Source organism: Aptenodytes forsteri, unplaced genomic scaffold (assembly GCF_000699145.1).
Source record: "Aptenodytes forsteri isolate BGI_AS27 unplaced genomic scaffold, ASM69914v1 Scaffold398, whole genome shotgun sequence".
Lineage (NCBI taxonomy): Eukaryota > Metazoa > Chordata > Aves > Sphenisciformes > Spheniscidae > Aptenodytes > Aptenodytes forsteri.
Window position 1 is genome coordinate 340,420 of NW_008794545.1, and position 22,489 is coordinate 362,908.

Genomic DNA, 22,489 nt, shown 5'->3' on the forward strand with positions numbered 1-22,489 from the left:
TGCCCGGCCCCGCCGTCCCGGCCCCAGCAGCCAGGGCAGCGCAGGCCCCCCGCCCGTAACGCCCGTGAGGTGGAATTTCACCCGTAAGGTGAAGTTTTCCCCCGCGGGAAGCGATGCAAGAGCCTTACTGCTTTCTGCGCAGCTGCCTTTATTAGGATAGGCATTCCACAAAAAGAAATCAATCAGAAAATAAGTGAAATAAAATAAAATAAATAGAAACACGGGAAGCAGATGATAGCTCATTGAAGGAAGCTGCTCTTTCACAAGACTTTTTGGAAATCCCCTCGAAACTTTAAGAGAAAGAGCTTTTTAAAGCGTGCATGCAACAGATGCTGGAGAGCATTTTCCAGTGGTATGGAAATTATCATGAGAACCTACCCAAAACCTGAACTTCTGTTTACAGTTTATTCCCAAATCAATGCTTTAAGTGACATAGTGAAGGTAGAAAGAGCGCGATCCCACAAAGTGGTAAAAGGAGGAAAAAAAAAAAAAAGTACTTCCAATTTACTTCCTCTTGCCTAAGAAAAAGTTTAAAATGCAGATGGACACACAACTGTAACACACACTGAGCTGTGCAGCGCTCGTAAGCCACGCATTTGCAGGAGCCAGGGCACAGTTCCCCGTACTAATAATTCAAAAATTCATACAAGTGCCTTAAAAACCAGCAGAAGCATCAGCCTGCTGTGGCCCTTTACTTCCAAATGGGCTTAAACTGACCGTTACGCTTCACTGGTCAGTAAATTTTCCTATTTAAAAAAATAAACCAGCAAGAATCACAGCTGAAATTTAAAATAACGTGGCTACATTTTGACCATTCGCATCGAGCAAGCAAAAGAAATACCTGTAGCTCAAAACCCTATATAATGATCATGGCAGCTATCACTAGTTTCCGTATTTCCCCAACTATATACATTCATACTGTGCCACACTGGTGAGCTCTGTCAGAGTATGTCGTCATTGTCTCCATAGTAACTGTATTTCCAAAAAGAAAACAGCAAAGGGAAATAAAAAACAAGAGCGTAATGTGGAAAAACAGATACACATTTGTGCTATAGATTTTTGCCCCCCTCCTTTTTTTTAAGGAGAACACTCAACTATATCTTTATCATCCATTACACAGCTCCTCCACAACAGTGATACTAACATCACTGTATCCTACCTGTCACGTTTTATGCTCAGAAAGCTAACGCTATGAGGCATACCATTAAAATGGGAAAATTGTACGGGTTGAGTAGAGATGTACAATTTATATTCAGCTCAAATCATTCTGTCTGCTGAATGAGGCAAAGTAGAGAGGTCAGTATTATTATCTTCCCAACTTTTCTTTTAATTCCCTGTCTCAAAATTTACACTACTACTCAATATAGGAGTCTGTTTAAATTCTCTTAGAGAAAACAGTATTTACAAATCTCAGGCAGTAGAAACAAGTGCTTTTGCAGCTTTGAGATTGGCTGCCAGTTCTGTTTCCATAGAAATGAACATTCATTTGCTGAAAAATGGGGAGGTGCTTTAAAGAACCTTCTCCAGTTCGCAGGGATACATTTCTGGTGGAGTGAAAGGGCAAAACTAGCAGCATACGTAAGATTTTGCTTAACAGGCAAACATCCTGACATGATTCTCTTAATATGCAACATCATTAGTAATGTAAACAAACCCCAAGGTTTTCACAGCAGCTAATTCATTCACATAATTCACATTAAAGAAGTGATGTCTGGTTTTACTACCCACTGCTGAGGGCATGCAAAGATAGGGGAAGGGGGGAAAAATAACTAAAAAAAATAATCATCATCGAAGGTCAGTTGGAGAGGCAAGTTAGCAGTGTGATATTATTTAAGCCTGTAAGTCGTCCCCATCAAGCAAAAGCACTAAGACTCTTGCCCAGCCTTATGTTAGACATGGTGCCTCCTCATCTGCTGGCTTTTGAAACTCCTTGGTACATATCCTGCCTCAATTATTCCACCCATACTTGTTTCAATACGCTTTTCACCTCGTCCACCCTCCAAGAGGATCTGTCAGTCTCTAATGGTAACTCATTGCCCTCCTCCTCTTTACAGTTTCATCAAGGATCAGATTCAATAAAGGAAGACGGTAACACAAGACTGAAGGGACTGTTCACGCCAGGTCCACTCTAACACAGTCACAGGGATAACATGATACTACATCTACCAGCGTTCATAAGACTGCAGGTACGGTATCTTTTCCCCTCCTCCCTATATTTCTCCCACATACTTAAGCATATCAATAAAACGTTTTTAAAACCTGTCATGCGTTTAATCATGTTAGTACAAACATTTTTTTAAATACATATTTGATTATTAAAATACTATGGAAAACATTCTTGTATTCAGATTGTTTAAAGCTGTGACTTTTGAGGTTTTTTTTAATTTGGGGTGGTTTGTTGTTTTTTTTTTTCCTCCTAAGTACATGCTGAATAAAGAGACTGAACAACTGACATTAGTATTGTTTGATAAAAGAATCCTAAGTCACATCTCTGGATTCTCCGAAACTAGGTCAACACAACAAAGATTTACTACCACAGCAGTGTCACTCAAGACTATGAAGCAGCTGACATCTTCCACAGTTGTATTAGCAAGCCCTTCTCTATCCATCACCCACTGAAAAGAACCCTCACCAGCAGAGTTAACTTATTTGGGAAAGTAACTCAATCTGGCAAAAGCCATTCCTTTTGCTGGTAAAAAGGTCCACTACGGAGCTGCACCAGTCTAATTAGATTTAAGCCTGTTGAACAGTTTTTTTGCCTGCTCCCACCCTCTTTAAAAACATAACCCTATTCCCCCCTACCTTCCCAAACCCTACTCCAAAATATCCAAAGCACTAAAAAAAAATCCTCAGCACTGTAACAGATGTATTTAGACATTAAAATTTGGCCTTTATCCAGAGATGTTTGATAAAGCTCCTAAAAGAAAAGTTGGTAACAAGGCTACAGGAATTCAACAGTAACTTTCAATCTGCACACACAAGCAGTAAATACAAATTGTCCTTCAGAGAATAACGAAGGACAAAGCCAAGATAAAGCACTAACAATGGAAGAATATCTTTTCAATAACATTAAAAAATTGTCTAGATGGATGCAACAGATAAACTAGGTTCAAGCAAAAATACTGAAACTAACGTATTAGAGGGATTCTGTCTCTATGATACCAAAACTTATATCATAGTAACTTTTGCACAGAAATCACCACCTACAAGATAAAATAAATGGTTTATACTCCCATAGATCAGCATTAATATCTGCATTTTACAGATGAGATAAAAACAGCTTAAAGAAAAATAAACTTATTCAGTTTTCTGAAGATAGAGACAAAAAGCTCAGAAGTGCTATGCAAACTAGTCCAGCAATGTTGTATATCTATTTTCATATATATTTAAATTATTTCAATGCATTTATATTCCTTCATATCCTTCTCCATTCTCCTGAGAACTACCAACAGAAAAAAATACATGTAAAATGCATCTTTGAACCTCTCAAACCTATGCAGCAGTATTAACTTCAAATGCAAAAGATAATGGTTTACCCTTCCACAATGAGTAAATTCACAATCTAACATAACATTTATGTAAAACATTTTTCCCCAAAATTAGTATGCTTTCTTTTGGTTTTTTTTAATATTAACCCTTACAAATCTATTTTTGTATTCTTTAAGTGTTCAAGAATAGCAATGTTTTATTTCAAAGCAGAATGCAGCATAGAAACTCTTACTACCTCAAAGAAAAGGTTGTAAAAACACATTCCTTTGAACCTAGTCTCTTCTATTTTCACACTAAGAAAAGGGTGAGAATATTTAAAATGAAAAGGTATATTTGAGTACATTAACAAATCATATGCATTCCTCAAAGTATTTCTACTCCTGCATAGTTATACTTTCTAGATCTAGCAAAGCCTCCTTTTCAGTCAGCATAGTTGCTTTGAAAGGAAAATGAACACTAGAGAACCCTCCCCTATAAAACAAGATCTACTGATTCCTTGCAGAAGACAGACAATGAGGCTTTCAAAAACAACTGTATTAAAGCCACTGCCACACCACCTCCCTTGCTGTGCTGTTACGTAAGTCTTCTCTTAAATTATAGTTTTAAGTAAGAAAGAATTATGGTTTTACTCTTTCATACTATAAAATACTATATCAAGAATGCAGTAGGAAGCAACAAGGATTCTCTGTGCAACAGGTTTTCTTTTCATGAAATACACCAAAAATAAAGATCCCAAACTCAGTACAGTCAAGATAAAGTCTTAACTTCAACATTTAAGTGTCTCTGAATGCTGCAATCACCTATTTCTGTAATTTAAAACTCCATGTATTAAAATCATTATTCATCATTTTAACCGAGAAGAAATCAAACACATTCATCACTAAATTACCATTTTATTTTAGAAATACACTGTAAGATAGGATAAAGGTTCATTTGATTTTTTTCCCCATGCATGAGCACATTGCAGGATTCTTGTATCCTCTACTGAGCACACATGTAACTTGTTAAAGATTCACTGCTTGTTTCCATGCAGTTTCAACACCTTTTCCCACTGTATTCTGAAAATACTTTCAGTAACACAGTATAAGTTTGTTTCACCGTCTCAATTTTCTTAGTACTTACATATGTTTCTAGTCATCCATCTCACATTGATAACACTAGCATTTAAATATTTATATTAATCTAAAGCTGATTATAAATAGATGATCTTTCATACTCACCACTGATGCTACTTAAAATCATATTTCCAGAGTTTCTTACTTCATCAAATTTTGCAAAGATTGTTTGCAACCTGTAAAGAACAACAACAAACATATTTCCACATCTCTGAAATCCCCCAGGTTACTGGTAGAAACAGAAATCAGTTTATTATCACATATAAAGCAGTAATACAGAATATACAAGGGATTAAGAGTATCTAAAAACAATTCCCAAAGGACTCCTCTTACTTTAGTTGAGCATCTTCACACAAATGCACAGAAAACTAAGTCAACTTAGCAAAGAACAAAACTGAGCATCGTTATTAGCATGATTAAAAATAACTAAAATTCTGAAGTTCAGGTTCAGTAATAGTATTGTGTTCAGATGACTGTGATATTACCCTATTTATACACAACACTAAAAGGCAACAATTTGAACTATGCAATGTTCATGTGGGGAAAAAAATAGGGATTACTATTTAATTTGTTCTGAGACAATTACTAATTTTCCTCAAAATTTTTGTTCCTCAAAATTTCCTCAGTTTTGTTCTGAAAATACTTTTGTTTTAGTTAGCACTTCCACAGGGAAAAAAAAAGGCAATACTTTTTTCTAAACTTAAGGTACACTAAACACTTTAGTTGTGTTCAACACACACCCCCCTAATTTAAACCCTCACAATAGAAAACACTGCAAGCGCTTAGCTACATGTAAATAGCAACCCCCCCGCCAAAAAAAACCAAAAACCCAAAAAACTCTAGATTTGCAATCCAGTCCCACAAAGTAGAAAATGCTATTCAAGCAAGAAAGCTTGCAAGAATAAGCAAAACACTTAAACAGCCGTTTCTCACCACTTCTGCAGAAAATTCAATAAAAGCAGTGGCAGTATCTCACAGAAAAAAGTGTGACCCACAGGCTAGCAATGGGTTTGTAATGAGATAATACACTGTTCAACTGCAAACAATTGAGAATATTTTCTTACATTTCTCCAGAGACTTTTCTGCATTTTAGACTACTCAGAATATGGTAATATCTAACATGCACGTGAAGTTTTAGCTACAAGACTAGCAGGACCAACTCCTGACCTTAAATGCAGAGAGTTATGAACTACAAATCTCATGATAGTCTGCAACTCTCCGAACAGGTACAGTTCAGCTACATTACACCATTACTAGAGACCATATTACCCAAGTCAAAATTTGCTACAAGAGCAAATACTGAAAGGCTCTGTTTACAAATGACAATCCAAACTATTTTAAGACAAACCAAGAAAAATGGGTAAGAACAGTGCTTGGGTATGAAAACTCCCACAATACATAAAAGAGCAAAGTCAAGGACACACAAGGATTTCACTTCAACATTTCCTTATGCACACACCACTTTTACTCAATGATCCATGTAGAGAGGCTGTGCACGCTCACTGTGCACAGTCTACCTTCTCTGACAGACCGCATACCCCTTTTATTCACTGGTACCTCATTTATCTAATAATGAAGAATGCGATAAAATCATGAAACGCAGCCAGACAACAGTATAAAAAACCTGAGCCTTTCCCCACACTTTCCAATGTTTTAGGACTCTCACAATGCATTATTTTTACTTTCCAAATACTTCAAAGCAATCTGCTACAGGGCAAATTTGTCCTGTACTTAACAGGCCCACAAGAAGAACTACCCGGATTTAGCTGAGAATTCCACAAAAAGGCCTACCCTACTGCAAGCATCTAAAAAAACAAAACCAAAAAACCCCTTCATTGTGTAAGTCAATAACCCATAACACAAACCAGCAGTTTTACCATCTCAACTTATCTCAAAGCTATATGTAGCTCAGTAGTAGTTTGCATAATCTTCCCGTAACATACTTGTTAGTCTTCTCCCTGGAACCTATAATCCTCTCCCTTTTGCGCCACCATTGCATTTACAATCATAGCAGCCACAGCAAAATATCCGAAATGGCAGCAATTCACAAATGTCAGGCTACACTGCTTTAATATTAAACCTCCTTTAATGAAAAGGTCAATTTGTAAACCATAGGCAATTTATACCAAAATGGTTTTTTTGCACTTAAGACTTGAAAAAGCAAAACTACAATTATTTTATGAAATGCTTTTTGGGTGCTAGCATTTACTAATGACACATGGAATCCCATTAACGTGCTATGTGCTTTCAAACGTACAAAGTGAAAAGTTCACACAAGGATCAATACACATTGTAATGCATTATGCCATCTTGCTTTCATAAAAGGAAGTTAATGCATTTGCTTCGTATGTACCGTAGGAAGTATTTTTACTGTTTACCAATGACTGCAAGTTCCCCTCAACACTGCTGGATTCCATACTAAACACTGCATTAACAGTTCGCCTATAGTTAACCAGGAGGACTTAACACTACATCTGAAAGGCTTAAATCCTGAGAGAAACTGAACATGAAGACTAGAGATTAACAGATTTCCTTTAAAATTTCACTTTAATTTTTATATCCTGTTTGGCTGATGTTATGCATTTGGCATACATATTTTAGAGGATTCAAAAGAAAAAAAACATTTCCTGCTCTTTTGAACTTAGTTTTCAAAAATGCTTTCCTGAGCATTTTAAACAGAATAGAAAAAATGAAATGCTTCCTTATAAATACATTATAATAATACACACGTTGCCTCTCACTCTGGGCAAAATATCTGATAAAGTACTTACTATGAACATTAACAAATGTGTTTGTCAGCACTGGATGCTATGTAGTCAGTGGTGCTGGCTCGAGAACAACACAGTACTGCCCCTCCTAAAGCTTTCAAAGCATGTCTTCACGGCCAGAGGCACACTCTATAGCATTTTGTCATAATTACAAAAAAAAAATTTCTAGTAAAACACAGCTGTCAAGCACTACTGTAGATCCAACCCTCTCTTTAGTACAGCTTACGGGAACTGTACCTACTACTTTGCAATGACTCTCGCAACAAGTTTCTTCCTCCCTCTCCTCCCACCCAGCTCTTCATGCTACCATCTTCTCATATTTCTTCACAGAGCCACAGACAGCAAGGCAGTATGGGCTAAGGTCTCTAAAATTATTCCAACCACGATCAATTTAAGAATGTTTACAGGAGTTCAGCTCCTGGCAAAAGAGAGCCTGGCCAAGAGGAATCCAAAAAAGTTTACAAGGCTGGGTGAAGACTGGTTTCACTGTCATCAGCAATGAGGAATGTTCTTTGAGAAGAGCAGCATTATTACTCCTTTATCTCATGTCTGCAAGCCCAAGTCTGGATATGACATGCATAATCAATCAGTGAAGTCACCGGTGAATAGAAATACTATGTCACCAGTGAATAGAAATACTATCTTCTTTCTCCAAAAAAGGCACAGCCAGGTTTTCTGCAACTTCACATATGGAAGGAAAAATCCCCATTGACGAAAAACACATGTTCACGACAGCAGGCCACTTCGGCATGGGATGGATGATTGTTGCTGTCTCAGTGAATGAATGAATGTATGAGGTTGTAGCACTTTAAATGGGGGCTCCTGGCAACCTGCTAAACCCTCTCCTACAGCAGGTGACAGATCTCTATCAAAGGATTAACATATTATGGCGATTACGTTCAATGAGAAGAATACGTACCCTTCTAAGACACAGCATGAGCCAACGTGCACGCACATGGAAACACAGATGCTAGCAAAGAACATGCACTACACTTCTAGACTGAAAAGCCGTTATTTATCACTATGCTTGATGGACTTCAACTGCTTGCATGACAGGCAGAGGGGGATACCTAAAAGTTTGGACCTTGCGATGAAGAGGCAAAAAAGCACCACTCCCCTGTCAATAGCAGGAGGATAAAGAAGAAAGGGTGGTAACTAGTCTGTTCTTCATGTCCAGAGTGAGTCTAAAGCAGGAAATGGCCCATATGAAACCTTGCACTTATTTCCCCTTACACCCCCCTTGGGGAAAAAAAAAAAAAAAAAATCTTGCACAGACATGTGTCCACATCTGGACACACAGATGGACCTCATCTACAACATGAACTAGACAGATAAGTAGAATGTACATATCACATAAAATGCAGTATTCAGAATTGCATACTGCAAAATGCTTTAACATTTCAGTATATGAAGTTGCGGCCCTAGACATAAAACTAAACAAACAGCTGGTTTTATACATTTCTGTTTCTCAAGTAACAGTGGGAAAAGTTGACAGATGACTTCCTGAAAGATCTTAAAAAGCTTTTAACACTCAGACTAAGCAACTGCTATCCAGAGCCACATATACTATTTCCATTCAGGGAAGATCAGCCACACAGATTCCGTACTGTAACAAAATCAATTTGGCCCATATAGAACAAAACCTGTTCACTATTCTTGGCTCACAGAACAAGAAATATCACATCCATTTTCAGTATTCACAAACATATTAACACTAATACTTACAGGCCTGATACCAAAGACTGTCAAACCTCTTTGGCAACAACTTTAACAAAAGGGAAAACAACATCCAAATTTCCAACCACTGACTTGATACTGATTTTTCTGAAAAAGGAATGTGCTTCAGGCAAAAAGCACGGTATTATTCTGAGATTTGTAAGTTGAAAAGTAACAAATAGAGGAACTCACTGATTTTATTTATAAACAAACTCACAAATTAATCTCTGTAAAGAATAAAAATGCACTGAAGAAAAATACAGTAGTAGCAAGTAGAGTTGAACTGCAAAAGTAAGATCCCACCTTCTTTTATTGACTACCTAGACTCCAACAGGTCCAATAACCTTCTCTAGAAAATCCAGTATTTTCCACAAAGGCAAACCTACCAGGTGCAGATTACAAAACCTTTTAAGCCTACTATTATTAAATTACTAACTACATTTGGCTTTATATAGACACAACATGTATAGATCATTTGCAGATTTAAGGAAGTTGAACAATTTCTCAAAACAATGCTTGATTAACTTTCCTGCCTTTTCAGCAGATATGAGCTCTTATTTTCAGTGCTTTAGGGCAGAGTGCATTCAAGCAGCAACACACAGATCTCTAATGTGTAATTTGTTATGTAAACGAAACAAGCCTACATTCTATTAAATCACATGTGCACCAAATACTGAAGTAATGGGGTTTTCTGCTAATATTTATGTTTACACACAATTTTTAATGCACTGTCATACAGTGAAGAGTCTGCAGTCCAGTTCTTTAAGGCTGAACTCAACAACTGAAAGCAGCTGTGTCTGAACCACAGATTATCCATAATACTTAAAACCCTTAAAACCTACCCAGACACACAAGTATGAACACAGATTCCCCTCGAAACAATGATAAGATGATACTCTATATCAAAGTTCTTTTTCCACGGATCATAGCTCCTGCATAACCACATGAAAATGTTAATGCATCTAAGTGAAGGGAAAACTTCTGACAGGCACTGGGGAAGAAACGTCTTAAATTAGGTCTGCCTCTGAAGGAACAACAGTCTGAGCTACCATAGAGCTAATCTGTCTTTCCTGAGCTTTGTCAACCACCTTGTTACTTGTGTGAGTAAGAAGAGACTACAGGAAGTCTGCTTTCTGTCAGCAACGGATGGGACGGAGACTAGTAGCCATAATGCTCAACTCAAGTAAATCATAACTCCCCCCTTCATCCCAATCTGAAAACTACTGTGGAGGACACAGCACCGTGATTCAGCTCATGTATTATTTTACACTAGCCTTGACTCTCAGGTGCAAAACTATTGAAATTCAGTGGCAACAACCCGTTTAACATGCACCAAGTAGAACCTTGCTTCTTTATGTAAATGCAAATGGTACAACTATGCTTGCTTTCAGATCAGGGGGAATTTTGTATTCAACTGATTCAGACAGTAGAAATAACAATTTGGCACCTACTGCAACTAAATTAGAAGCTGTTGATTGCCCTGAGGATACAAAGCTCCTATGGTGTTTAATCCTATTTGGATCCCAAGATTTACTCAGTTTGTATCACATGGAAATGTGAACAGGATGAGTGCTGAACCTAAACTTATGGTCAGACCCAACATTCATAGTACAAACAAAGGCTGTTTTTATCTGCCCTCTTTTACTCTCATTCTCTGTTCCAAAAGATGTCCAAGACCCTATCTTAATGCAAGAAGGATCTTCTCTGGTATGTTCCAATTACCTGCTATGAAACTCAATTTTTGGAATTGTAGTAATAATACGGCTTAAACTTCTGTCTAAAATTGTGACAGCCACTAAATAGAAGAGAATGTGTACAACTTCCCATTCCCACAGGCAGGGTAAGCTTTTGTCCAAACAGGCTGAACTCTGCCTGGAATGTGAAACAATAAATTCAACACCATTCTCCTATGATATTTTGATACCCTACAAATCATCATTAAAAACTAGGGCTAATAGTTTTTTATAAGGGTCTGATGAGGCACAGTATCCATTCCGATATTCTCTCTGACACCATGTAGTAGGTATATTCAGCTTTATCAAAATCAAGAAGTGAGATGAAGACTCAGAGTAAAGTGGTATGTTAATTGATAAGGGGTTAACACATTTTAAAAAGTGTAAATTGTTTTAGTAAGGAATTTGAAAGATTTTATTGTATAAACATTCTTTCCCACTAAGTACAATTTCAAGCTCTGTCTAGCTTTCTTAATTAAACAAATCCTTACCAAGGTAGCAGCAAAACAATGGCTACTTTTATTTCATACAAACTAATCTACACACAACACAAACCAGCCTTTAAAGATCGGAACTGCTTTTCAGAAAGAGAAAGGACCGATGAAATAGACATTTTCAAAACTTCTTTGCACCTTTTACAGGAAACATCTAATGTCCTGTGATGGCACGCGTAACAGTTAGAACAATGAACACTCCCTTTGAATACTCCTTTCTCACTGAATCCCAGAATTGCAACTTCAGAATTGGGAAGTAGTTATTCTGAAAAGCACCTCTCTCTCATCTAACTGTAGCCCATAAGCAAACATCTAGGGTGGAAAGGATTGGTCTGATGTTAATTAGCAAGAAGCAAGGGAGGACAATTTTTCCATGATAACTATCTTCAGGAAAGCAGTAGCTTGTTGATTGGCCATACTTTCATTGCACACTTACACATGTACGCACACACTTGTTCTCTCTCACACATGCACTATGCATGAAAAGCATTGATTTAAGCTTCAGTTGAGACTTCTACACTGAGGCTGAACAGCAGCTCTAGAATAAGGAACAAGATGTATATATTCAAGTATTTTCTAATTACTTCACCACTGCATTCAGTATACACTTGCTTAGTTTTGAAACATTTTTCTACTACTGTCCAGCTCCCAGCTTCTCTTAAAGTCAGGGGATTTTAACTGGTGAATGTAAGGCTGCTTTTCATCACACACCTGTACGCTTCTTCCAAGCAGAAAAGACAACAGCAAAAGAAAGTCAGGAACACTAGTAACAGCAGGATGGATGCAAAACTAATGAGAAGATACAATAAAAGTTGTAATAATTTTCAAACAGTTTTTAGTGAGTTTAGCGTTCTGATAAAGAACAGTAACACAGAACGGCTCAGGATCAGAAGATCAAAACAGCTAACTCACCTTCCAGGAGGAATTCCTCTCTTTGTAAGATCTATTCGTACTTTGTCTCCCACATGTCTATAAACCTCTACAATGGCTAGTATGGCAGCATCTCTCACCTGTGAACACAGAGTTTAAATTGTTAATTTCAGGGTTACAGAAACCAAAACAACGTTTGCTGACAACCCACTAATCTTCCAGTTTCTATGACCTGCATGCCAACTCATTTCACAAAACAATTGAAACAGCAAGGATGGAAGAGAAAGGAGATATAACTGTTATTTCAAGATGGTATTTGTTCCATGTTAGAGCATCTCCAGATGGTAAATGAAAAATCCTAGAAATAACAGCTCTAGAGGGAATTTCTGGGATTGACATAAGAATAATATTTGTGGAAAAAATGTGCTTTATTTAGGGCTCTAATCGCAGTAGGCAATACTTCCAAAAGTTAGTCCCTGCACTCAGTCTTTACACTTCATCTTTGCTTTCATCTGTTTCTACATGCAGTGAAGCCCCTCTGGAAGACTAAGGACCTTACTGCCCACAAGAGTGGGCCAAGGTGATCAGCATTTTCTTTACTTTCTTCAACAGGAATTATGTGGCATCACATAAACACAAGAAAGTGAGTAAGACAAGACAGGGGATGGGGAAAGAACAGTTAAAGCAAGGAGACACAGTGCCTCTTTAAAAAATTTAAACCATAGTCATCACAATAAAAACTGCCAAAAATGCATGTTAGTAAACGCCATTGTTCTCTATAAAGAATTACTGGAATGACTTTAGTATTGTTCTTTGTAACAGTTTGAACTAAACCCACAATTGCTCTATCAAGATATGAACTACATCTTTACTAATGATCAACAAACAAGACAAATTCTTAACAGATTTTCTCTAGAATAGAACAATGCTACACTATACAGAGGAGACAAGGACTTTGCTGCACCCAGAAAATAAGCATAAAGATCTATCCTGTTTATTTGCCCATCTCCTACCAACACTACCTTCTTCCTTACTGTGTTCTTAGTCTTTTCTCTCAGACACAACTTCAGACAAATCAAGAGAGATCTTATCCATTTTGATTTCAAGGTTTTCTGAAGTTCAGATGTCACCATTATGAACTACATCTTGACTTTCACTGCAGCTGGTTTTGCTTAATTAACTGATTTTAAATACAGCCCTTGCATGTGCTCAAATGCCATTCGGGTTCCATTTAGGAAATTATCACCTGTCCTGCACATGATAATGTTATCTTTAGCAAATTTGGCAGACTATTACAAGCCCCATGTAGGGGCTCCTTCTGGAGGCAATTCTTCCTGTCAATATTTTTTTTTTTTAATTTTCTTTCAACATGCTCTATAAGAAACAACTATTTGCAGTAATGACTAGTTTCAACCTCTGAAGACAAAACTAAAGGGGCCAGTATATCACAATGCTGCTGCCTTTGCAACTCTACTTTCATCTTCCAATGAATGGACTGATTCAGAGAAAATGGATTTATTGTTTCTCTTTGTAGAAAATAACAATCTGTTGTATACAAGCAAGCCTATTACCTTTTTTTAAATGCCTACATTTATTTTGCTTTCATTCCTCTGTCAAAGGATAGTTGTTGAAGCACCAGTAAGTAATGAAATCCTTACCTGACTATTTGAGTCACCAAACACTGTACACAGATGTGGTACCAACTTGCTGAGGATTAATGGTTGTGCACCATAACTAAAAAAAAAAGTTAATTTTTTTTTAACAGAAAAACAGAAAATACTTTATGCAGAAGTGAACTTTTAGCTTAGCATCAATAAAATACAAACTTACATCAATCAAGCTTCGTCTCTCTCTTACTAGTCCTTTGTCTACTTTTAAATAAGACAAAAATACTATACCTTTAGTCTTTCTTTCAGAAAGCTCACAAGTTGTTTGATTTTTTCCCATTTATTAATTTAATTGAATCAGACTTCCTAAAGTATTAGTTTCATAGAAAAATGACATTCAGAAGAAGGATAGAACCGTTATGTCTCCATAGAAACAAAAAGCTTACATGTTCAAGGTTGCAATAAGACACAAACACACTCCTTCTCGGGATCGGTAATTCTTGTGTTTAAAACCAACAGCAAGGCGTTCCCAAATGTACTATAAAAACAGAAATAATTGTCTTTGATTACCAGGAGCACAATACAATGTAATTCTATCCATATTTCATAATTACATTCATAACAGTTGCAAAAAAAATAACAGAAGGCAGGTCCACTGGAAAAGTAAAGGCACTTCTCAGATAAAATTAAGTTATAAAACACACCGTATGGAACACAACACAGATTATTCCTATGCCAAAAACAATTTCTAAAAAACATCCTTCAGAAATCTAGCTGAGTATTTTTATTGTTTGAGAAACAGCTCTTAAAAACATGCAGAATTGTTACAGTTAACACACAAAAAACAAACATTAACATTACAAACTACTAACTCAAGCAGAAGTTGCTATATTCTTTTTGCTTCATATTGTTTCCCTGCCAAAATTTCCTCTCATCCATTTTAGCTCGTCCTTATCCATACTCCTGCTGTCCACCTCTCCCCTACTTTTGCTTTAAATTTATTTCTTAATTTTTCAATTATTTCTCGCCCATTCATTCTAATTCCTTTGCTTCCATTTTTGTTCTGCTTTCGTTTCTCCTTTTGTGCTGGTGCCACTTCCTGTAGTACGATTCTCTGGCTCACTAAACCCTCATTTACCTTCTTGCGCACTCGTTTTTCATTGCCCGCCTTTAGCCTTTCCCTCCTCAGCTCATCTTTTTACCTTTCCATCTCCTTGCCGTTCTCTAGCTGTACGTTACGGTGTAAAAAGTGTAAACGTGAAGCTTACGAGACTTGGGATTCTCAGTGGTATTTCGGAGCAGATGCACGGACTCAAACTGCAACTCCCCCAGCTGCAGCGCTGCCATTACAGCCTCCGCCAGGCTGCAAGCATCCGCGGGGAGCGTTGCCTAGCGATGGCTGCGCACGGGCAACTGCACATTTTGCAGCCTGGGCACCACCCTCGTTCCTACCCCCGATGTGGTGCAATTGCAACGTATAACGACGCCATACAAATCTGCTAAAACGTATCAGATACAAATTATTGCAGTCGCGTTCGGCTTTCACCAAAAAACCCTCACAAACAGCTATCGATCAACAAAACCAGTCAGTGCAAGAGTAGGGAATACCGCGTCCTCTTCATTAATGAGGTAGCACGCTTCATAGCGGACATAAAATTTTCCAGTTAGAGCCCTGCTTCATCATTTTGTCCCATCTGTGGTTTCCTGTTTGTTTGTTTTATACTTCATTACATTTAGAGAAAACAAACCTTAGACAAGCAGGACATGGCTTGCCAAAAACTCCACAGCTTAACTACAAAGAACAGGATTTTATGGAAGAAAACATCCTTCCAATTAACCCACTGTCCCGGACAAACATGGCAAAAAGGAAATCTCCTTACTCGGTGTACAAAAATACAGGTAGAAAGGTAACTTTAGAGTACTGAAACAAACAAAACGGACTGAAGAGAAATTTAGTCTTTCGCTAAATTAACCCTACTTTAAGAACTGAATTCTTCTAAACAGAGAAATTCAAATGGCTGCTTAGAAATTTCAGCTCTCACGACTTGCTAGCAACAGTTGGTGCCAACCTCCCTTTGTGCCATTCATGCATTTATACCACCTATATTCTTATTTTTATGCTTTCCTGCCCATAACCAACTACATGTAGTTCTCTCTCATAAAAAAACAAGGCCCAAAAAAAAAACCCCACACACATTTAAAACAAGAAAAGGGAGCTGACAACAGGATAAATTAAATATTATTCAACATCACACTAGAACAGACAAGATGAGTTCATGAGGAAGAAACTCGCAGGTCTTATCTCTAAAAAAGGATTCCACCCAGCTCTTCCAAAGGGATGTTTCTCTGCAGCAAAGGGAGCCTAAAACTCTGTATTTCAGTGTTGGAGGCACAGGAAAGACTTCTCTGTTCTGGTCCCTGCTGTGAGGATGGTTGATGCTTTTCATCCAAATTCTTGATGATACATAAGCTGTCCTGGGAGCAGACACCTGAAGCCAGGTTTCTCCCACCCTAGGGGAGTTACCAGAAGAGCCGTACCTTCTCTTATTTACACACGCTGTGCCTTGGACCTCATGAACCCTGTATTCTTTCCTACACTGCAGGTAACCTTCAAAGGGTATGGAAGCTCCCTCCCATCACCTCAGTGTACAACCTAACAACTCTTCAGAAACTGAAAGATGGACCCGTAATCTAAAACTCTTTCATGATGAGGGCCTAGCATGAAGCAACTATCACCACATTCTTTATCAGCAATTGTTCAAATGAACGTGTCGCCAAGATGCTCTGCTGTGCATATACCTAAATGCTATTACTGTAGAAGTAGGTGTACTTTCAGGTCTGCATGCCAGGTACTTGGGAGCATCTTGGGCACAGGAACATGTCACTCATGAACTACTTGCGCTTAGGCATGAAAAAATGCTGCAATGTCTCTTGTCAATGAATACAATCAAACCTAGATCTCGTGAAAAGGTAAAGGCATGTCTTTGTGGATGACACTACTAGAATTTTATGCCTAAATCCCACACAGATCTGTGACCAAATCACATGAGAAAATACATCATGCTTACCGGGAGAGAAACGTTTCTATAGTTGCCTAACATGCTACCTGTTTTCCTATCAGGCAAACAAAGCAATTGAGAATAACTTTCTCACTGCAGACGAAGCCTGCAAATCTTATTCCCTGCGCACAAACATTCAAACCTGTATCTACAAATAAACAAAGCCAGGAATTAGCACGCGAAAGAACCTCATTTTCATTCACAAAAAATAAAACGTTTCCCTATTAACTTCTGCACTTAGAACTCAGAAACAGATTTTCTTCAGAAATTAAAAACTCAAGTAACAGTTCCTACTGACAACCAGGGTCTCCAGAATTCCAAACATCATCATTGCTCAAACAATATAATCCTGTTAAACAATCCTACATTTTTCAAACTCACACAGTAGAAATACAAGATTTAGCACTTAGAAGCCACATAGTGCTAAGTATTGTAAAAAGGTTTGCTTAACTCAAACTTCAACCTAAGATGACAAGGCAGATGGAAACTTATCCCCATCCCAGTTTGTAAAAGGTTCACACAGCACGTTTGTCATACATCTAGAAAGACAGATTTTCTAAGTTAGAATGCACCATCCCAACCGTGGGACTACTCCTATGTGTTCAAGTACAATGCTAATTTTAAAATAAATTCAGAGCTAAACAGATTTATTTATCCTCACTATGCAAACTCAAACCCAGGAGGTTGCTTCAAACATGCTTTAATTAACAAAGTCCTGCCACATGACATGAAAATGTCTACTCAGAATTTAGCTATGATATGCAAAAACTGCAGAATTGCACTGTGCCAGATTTTTATCTTTAGCTGAACAATGCATCAGTGTCAATCCATTAAGAATATCTTTAACATTTACACCATTAACAGTCGCCATAACATTGTGACATATTCAAAGTCAAGCTCATGCATAAGGCATAAGCTCACTGGAGGCCTACATCTGAATCTACATTAAGTAATCATACCATGGGCGGTGCTGCTTCGTCCATCAATTTCAATATAAGATTCTGTGCTTGCTCTCGAACTTGGTCTTTGGCATCTCCCATACGATCTATCAAAGGCAGGAGAACTACAGGAGAGGGAAAAAAAAAGAAAAAAAAGATTAAACACCCAGTGAAGATTTTTCTAATACTTAAGGATATTTCCTGAAACAGATTTAAGATACATCTCATTCAAAAACAAAATCTGATTTTAAGTTGATCAAAGTATTTTAAATTCTCAAATGTATTTCTGAGTATGTTACAAGACTAACAACAAATGCATTGGACTGAAATTGAAGAAAATACCATCTTCCAACAGGCTAAAAAGAAAGCTTCCTGTCTAAAAACTGTATGAAATACTTCAATTTAATCTGCAAAAAGTATGCTAGTGGCTTCTGAATGCCTGGCTTTTCTGAAAAATAATGCTAGGATTTGGGGCGTGAGAAAGAATTGGGATAGGAAAAAGGACTATTTTCAAATCAGTGGGATTTTGGTGTTTAATTACAAAAAAATTAGAAGTTTTACATCCTTCTACTCACACAGTGTATCTTCTGGAAACTCGGCCTTACTTCAGTAACAATATCAGTAAAAGTTACTATTTTAAAACAAGCGTCCTCAAATAACATTTAACTAAAATTGCATGATAGCTGATGATTTCACATCCTAAAAATCAGAACTCACTCAGAATGAAAGGACTCGCCAATTCTTTTCATTTGCTTATCCGAGAGGAGTTTCTAATTACATCTGATAAACAAATTAATGTTACGATATTTAGGAAAGTTATCTGAATGAACGCTTAGATCAGCATTGCGCAAGACATCCTGCTATACTGGTTCCCAGTACTCCACCTGGGGCCTACACACACACTTTGTGAGATTCTTCCCCCCAGTGCTTTCGGTACCAGTTCTTCCAAACAAGGGGTGACGACACCGAGTGCGCCGTCTTCCCTCAGGAAGTACAACTGACATGGAATTGGCAGAGATGTCATCCCCCGCAGGACAGTGCTTTTAAAGTTAGTATAAGCACGTGAAACACCACCTAGAAAAAGCAGTGTCATGTGCTAACAGTAACATTTACCTGTCAACAGCTCAACCTTCTGCATTAGCTTTTGTTTCTGATCTGATCCATGGTTTTCTAAGAGCTGCAAGCATCAGTCACGTAATCTAGGTGGAACTGACTCAACACAGACCACAACACCCACCCAGCCCAGCCTTCTGCTCCTGCACTCTAGTTAAACTGGGGCTAAGTTTGCAATTACCATGCCATTTATTCCAAACTTCTAAAACTAGCATAATGTTTACCTGAGTCTTTTGGAGACTTGCTCATATTCCAACAAAAAAAGATACAGTAACAGCTAAAATCACCTTTTGCTGCATTTGATGTTACATCTCTGAACACCTGAGAGTACTATACAGTTGCTGCCTGATCTCTCTCAGCTGCTGACTGCTGTAAAATTAATTTTCCTATTCTACTCACAGAAGAAATAACTGTATCGCCCTATTTTTTGAAAGGGAGATCTGAAAGAATTTTAACAGTACTTAATGATTTTATAGTAATAACCAAACAATAGCTTGCCAGCAAAAGAAAGGGAACAGAATCAGTAACTCGGGAGGTCTTCTCAGTCCTCTGTTCCTACATTAAAAACAGTAGCCATTTCTGTATCATGATTATTACTGGACAAATACACTGCTGGTCTGAATTTCCCCTCCTGCTGTATCTGAACACTTTCTAATTGTCCTAATCCGAGTATTCAATTCTACTGGCTCTGGATATTCCACTGACATCTTTAGCTACTATTATCAAGCTTTTGCATTTTTCATCTATCTTCTCTTCCCTTTCTCCTCTGAATAAATTATTACAGCTACCTTCATTTTACTGTTTGAAGAGAAGGGTTTGGGTTGTTTTGTTTTGTTTTGTTCTTTTTGTTGTTTTGTTGGTGTGGGATGGGGTTTTTTGTTTTGTTTTGGGGTTTTTTTGGTTGTCTGGTGGGGTTTTTTCCCTATTTTGTGAACACAGAAGAAACATCCAGAACTTGAGAAGTGAATTTGGGGAGTACACCACTGACCTCTCCCCTAAATTTCCAATCGCTCATATACTTACTGGTTCCATTCTTCTTCCCAACAGTATTTTTCATTACTCTTTTCAGCACTTCTAAACTGTCCTTTTACCCGTGCCGTACGTTACTGGTGAGGCCTGCTACATTAACCTGACTGTTGGGCAGCTGAAGGCAGCTCTTGCTTTACAGAGAGGGAAACAAACACAGCCACTGAGAAGCTGTTCCAGCGGAGGGAAACACAGTGCGTGCCAGTCCTGCAGGAACATGGCTCCTTTGTGACTAATTAGCACGCCGAGTCAGTTGACGGAGCTGCAGATACCAGGGCTCTGTTCAAATCACTAAGGCAAGCACAGAGAACAGCTACTAGAAGCCGCTGAACAGAGGTGAGGTCATCGAGTTAAACTAAGCTATGACACAGCCTGCAGATTTCAGTGTGCGCAGCTAGTGAACATGCCAGCCTTTGTCACTCGCGGAGCTCTGTCAGAGGGACAACCTGCTGTGGGAGCTGTTAAAGGGCCCAAATCTCTGCGGGCTTGACCTCCCCCCCCCCCAATCTCAAGTTTCTGTAAGACCCCATATAAGGCATGATATATTCTGTTTGCATAGACAAATGAAATTAGGCTGCTGAATGCTAGCAGCCACCAGCTGGTTTTCAGTTTGGTAGTCCATCTTTTCTGTCAGAATAAGCTCCAGTAAGAAATTCTTTGAAGTTGGTTGCCTGTTGATGAAGTTTCAGAATGCTCAACCAGAAGGCAATCTCCACCAAACATATTTCAATTTGAATTCCTAATGCCTTCATCACTTTTTCTCCAAATGTTAGACACATCTAGAGAGAGCTATAGTGAAAAATAGCCGAATTGTGTTAGCTGTCCTTTCTATGAATGAGTGGGAAACACATCTACCTACCTAAAAAATTCTGACAATGTTTGAGACACACAGGTCCATCCCAGCATCCTGTTTTGCTGATCACCCTTCTCTTTTCCCTGCTCCAAGCTTCCTGGCCTCTCCTTGCTCCTCTCTAGTCCTGCCCAGCTGAAATCACAGAGCACTAGAAACTTTGAGTTCTCATAACCCGAAGTAGCAATTACAGCTGAGCATCAGAGATGACAGTACAACACAGGCTTTTGCTCTACATCAGGATAAGCCAGTGCTGCCACTAGAAAGCAGCAGCTTTGCCTACTCGCTACCTTAACCACTGTTTCCCCCTCACAGCCCATACCACCCCTTGTACCAGTATTTGTCTGTTTACAAGGACATACTCAGATGTTCAAGATGATACACACATGTCAATCAAAAGCACAAGCTAAGAGGTATGTTGGAACTGAGCCAACGGGAACAGCCTGTGGAGGTTTTGGCACCTTAGGAAGTATCTGCTGGATGTTTGTGCACTAAGATTTTATAAAAAGATTTTTACCTTGGCCAGCTTTAGGCAGGTTTCTATCCCTACCAGGAACAGCTGAAGTCATACTTGCAATAAGAGGGCACCCTTTACCAAAAATCAAGTCTCTGCTTTAGAAGATTAGAGCATTGCTATATCTCAAAGAATGGATGACCAGAAAATACATCGCTAAGAACAATGTTTTTTTCTCCCCTAACTTCATTCCAAATACAACTGAACAATCATTTTGGCTGATACTTTTCCTTTAAGTTTTATATGTTTTCTCATCAGCATTATCAAATTAGCATCCTTCTTTATGCTGCAGTGCAAGTATATGCATTTGGTCATTTCTGGCATCAGTCTGCAAACTAAACAATCTCAAATAGATGTTGGAGTTAAACGAAAGGTGAGGAAGGAGAAGTAGGACCATGCACGAAGGCTGTATTCAAAGTTGTAGTCTCCTAACAAGTTACCCCATGAAGTATATAATTTGTCACACTCAGTATGGATTCACACACTCCTACTGTTTTCTATTAACCTTATCCATCTTACTACTTCTGTTGCCTAGTGTCTTTAATTATTTCAAAGGGATTTTGGAAAACCTAATAACATATGACTTTCTTCCTTTTATTTATTTCTGCTGATATGCAGAGAAACATTACACTAAATTCAGGAGACGGTGATTCCCTTTGCAGTTGCTGGTTATTTTTTGCAGAGCCAAGAAGCACTATGTCCTGTTCAATTTGCCTTTTCGACACATTTTAGCGTATTGTCAAAGTTTCCCATCACTACCAGCCACTCCTGAGTTTTTCCTGTTAAGATTTCTACGTTGCTATACCACGATTTTACAAGTTTTGATTACTGAAGAAAACTTAGAAGTGTTAGTAAAAACACTCTATAGCACACATTAATTCTACCAGATCTACCTCAAACTGACCTGCTATTTACATCTGAGCAGCTATTTATGCCTTTTTCCTTCCTAATTGCATAATAGTTACCCTTCTATTATATCCCTAACAGAGCTTATTATCCCATCGGTTTCTTTTCCATTGTTTGTCTTCCTTCTCTTGGCTCAGTAAACCTAAATAAATTTTCATTTATACAAATTCACATAATGATTTTATCACTACTAGTTGGACAGTAGATGCAAGAGTTAAGGCCAAAACCAGCCTGGAGAGTCAGAGTACAGCCTTGAGAGATTAAATATTTATTTAATATTTGAATTAAATA

General features: G+C 38.0%; 1 protein-coding gene across 7 annotated transcripts in view; it reads right to left on the reverse strand.

Annotated features, from left to right (window-relative positions):
- Positions 1-22,489, reverse strand: part of CLASP2 (cytoplasmic linker associated protein 2) — a 153,267-nt gene that overhangs the window by 108,722 nt on the left and 22,056 nt on the right. For all 7 annotated transcript variants that reach the window (XM_009272405.2, XM_009272404.2, XM_009272406.2 and 4 more), the window contains exons 3-7: positions 17,811-17,914; positions 14,239-14,330; positions 13,844-13,919; positions 12,228-12,325; positions 4,710-4,780 (exon numbers count right to left, since the gene is read on the reverse strand). In XM_009272405.2, coding sequence (XP_009270680.1) covers positions 4,710-4,780; positions 12,228-12,325; positions 13,844-13,919; positions 14,239-14,330; positions 17,811-17,914 — 441 coding nt within the window. The remainder of the gene's footprint in view (positions 1-4,709; positions 4,781-12,227; positions 12,326-13,843; positions 13,920-14,238; positions 14,331-17,810; positions 17,915-22,489) is intronic.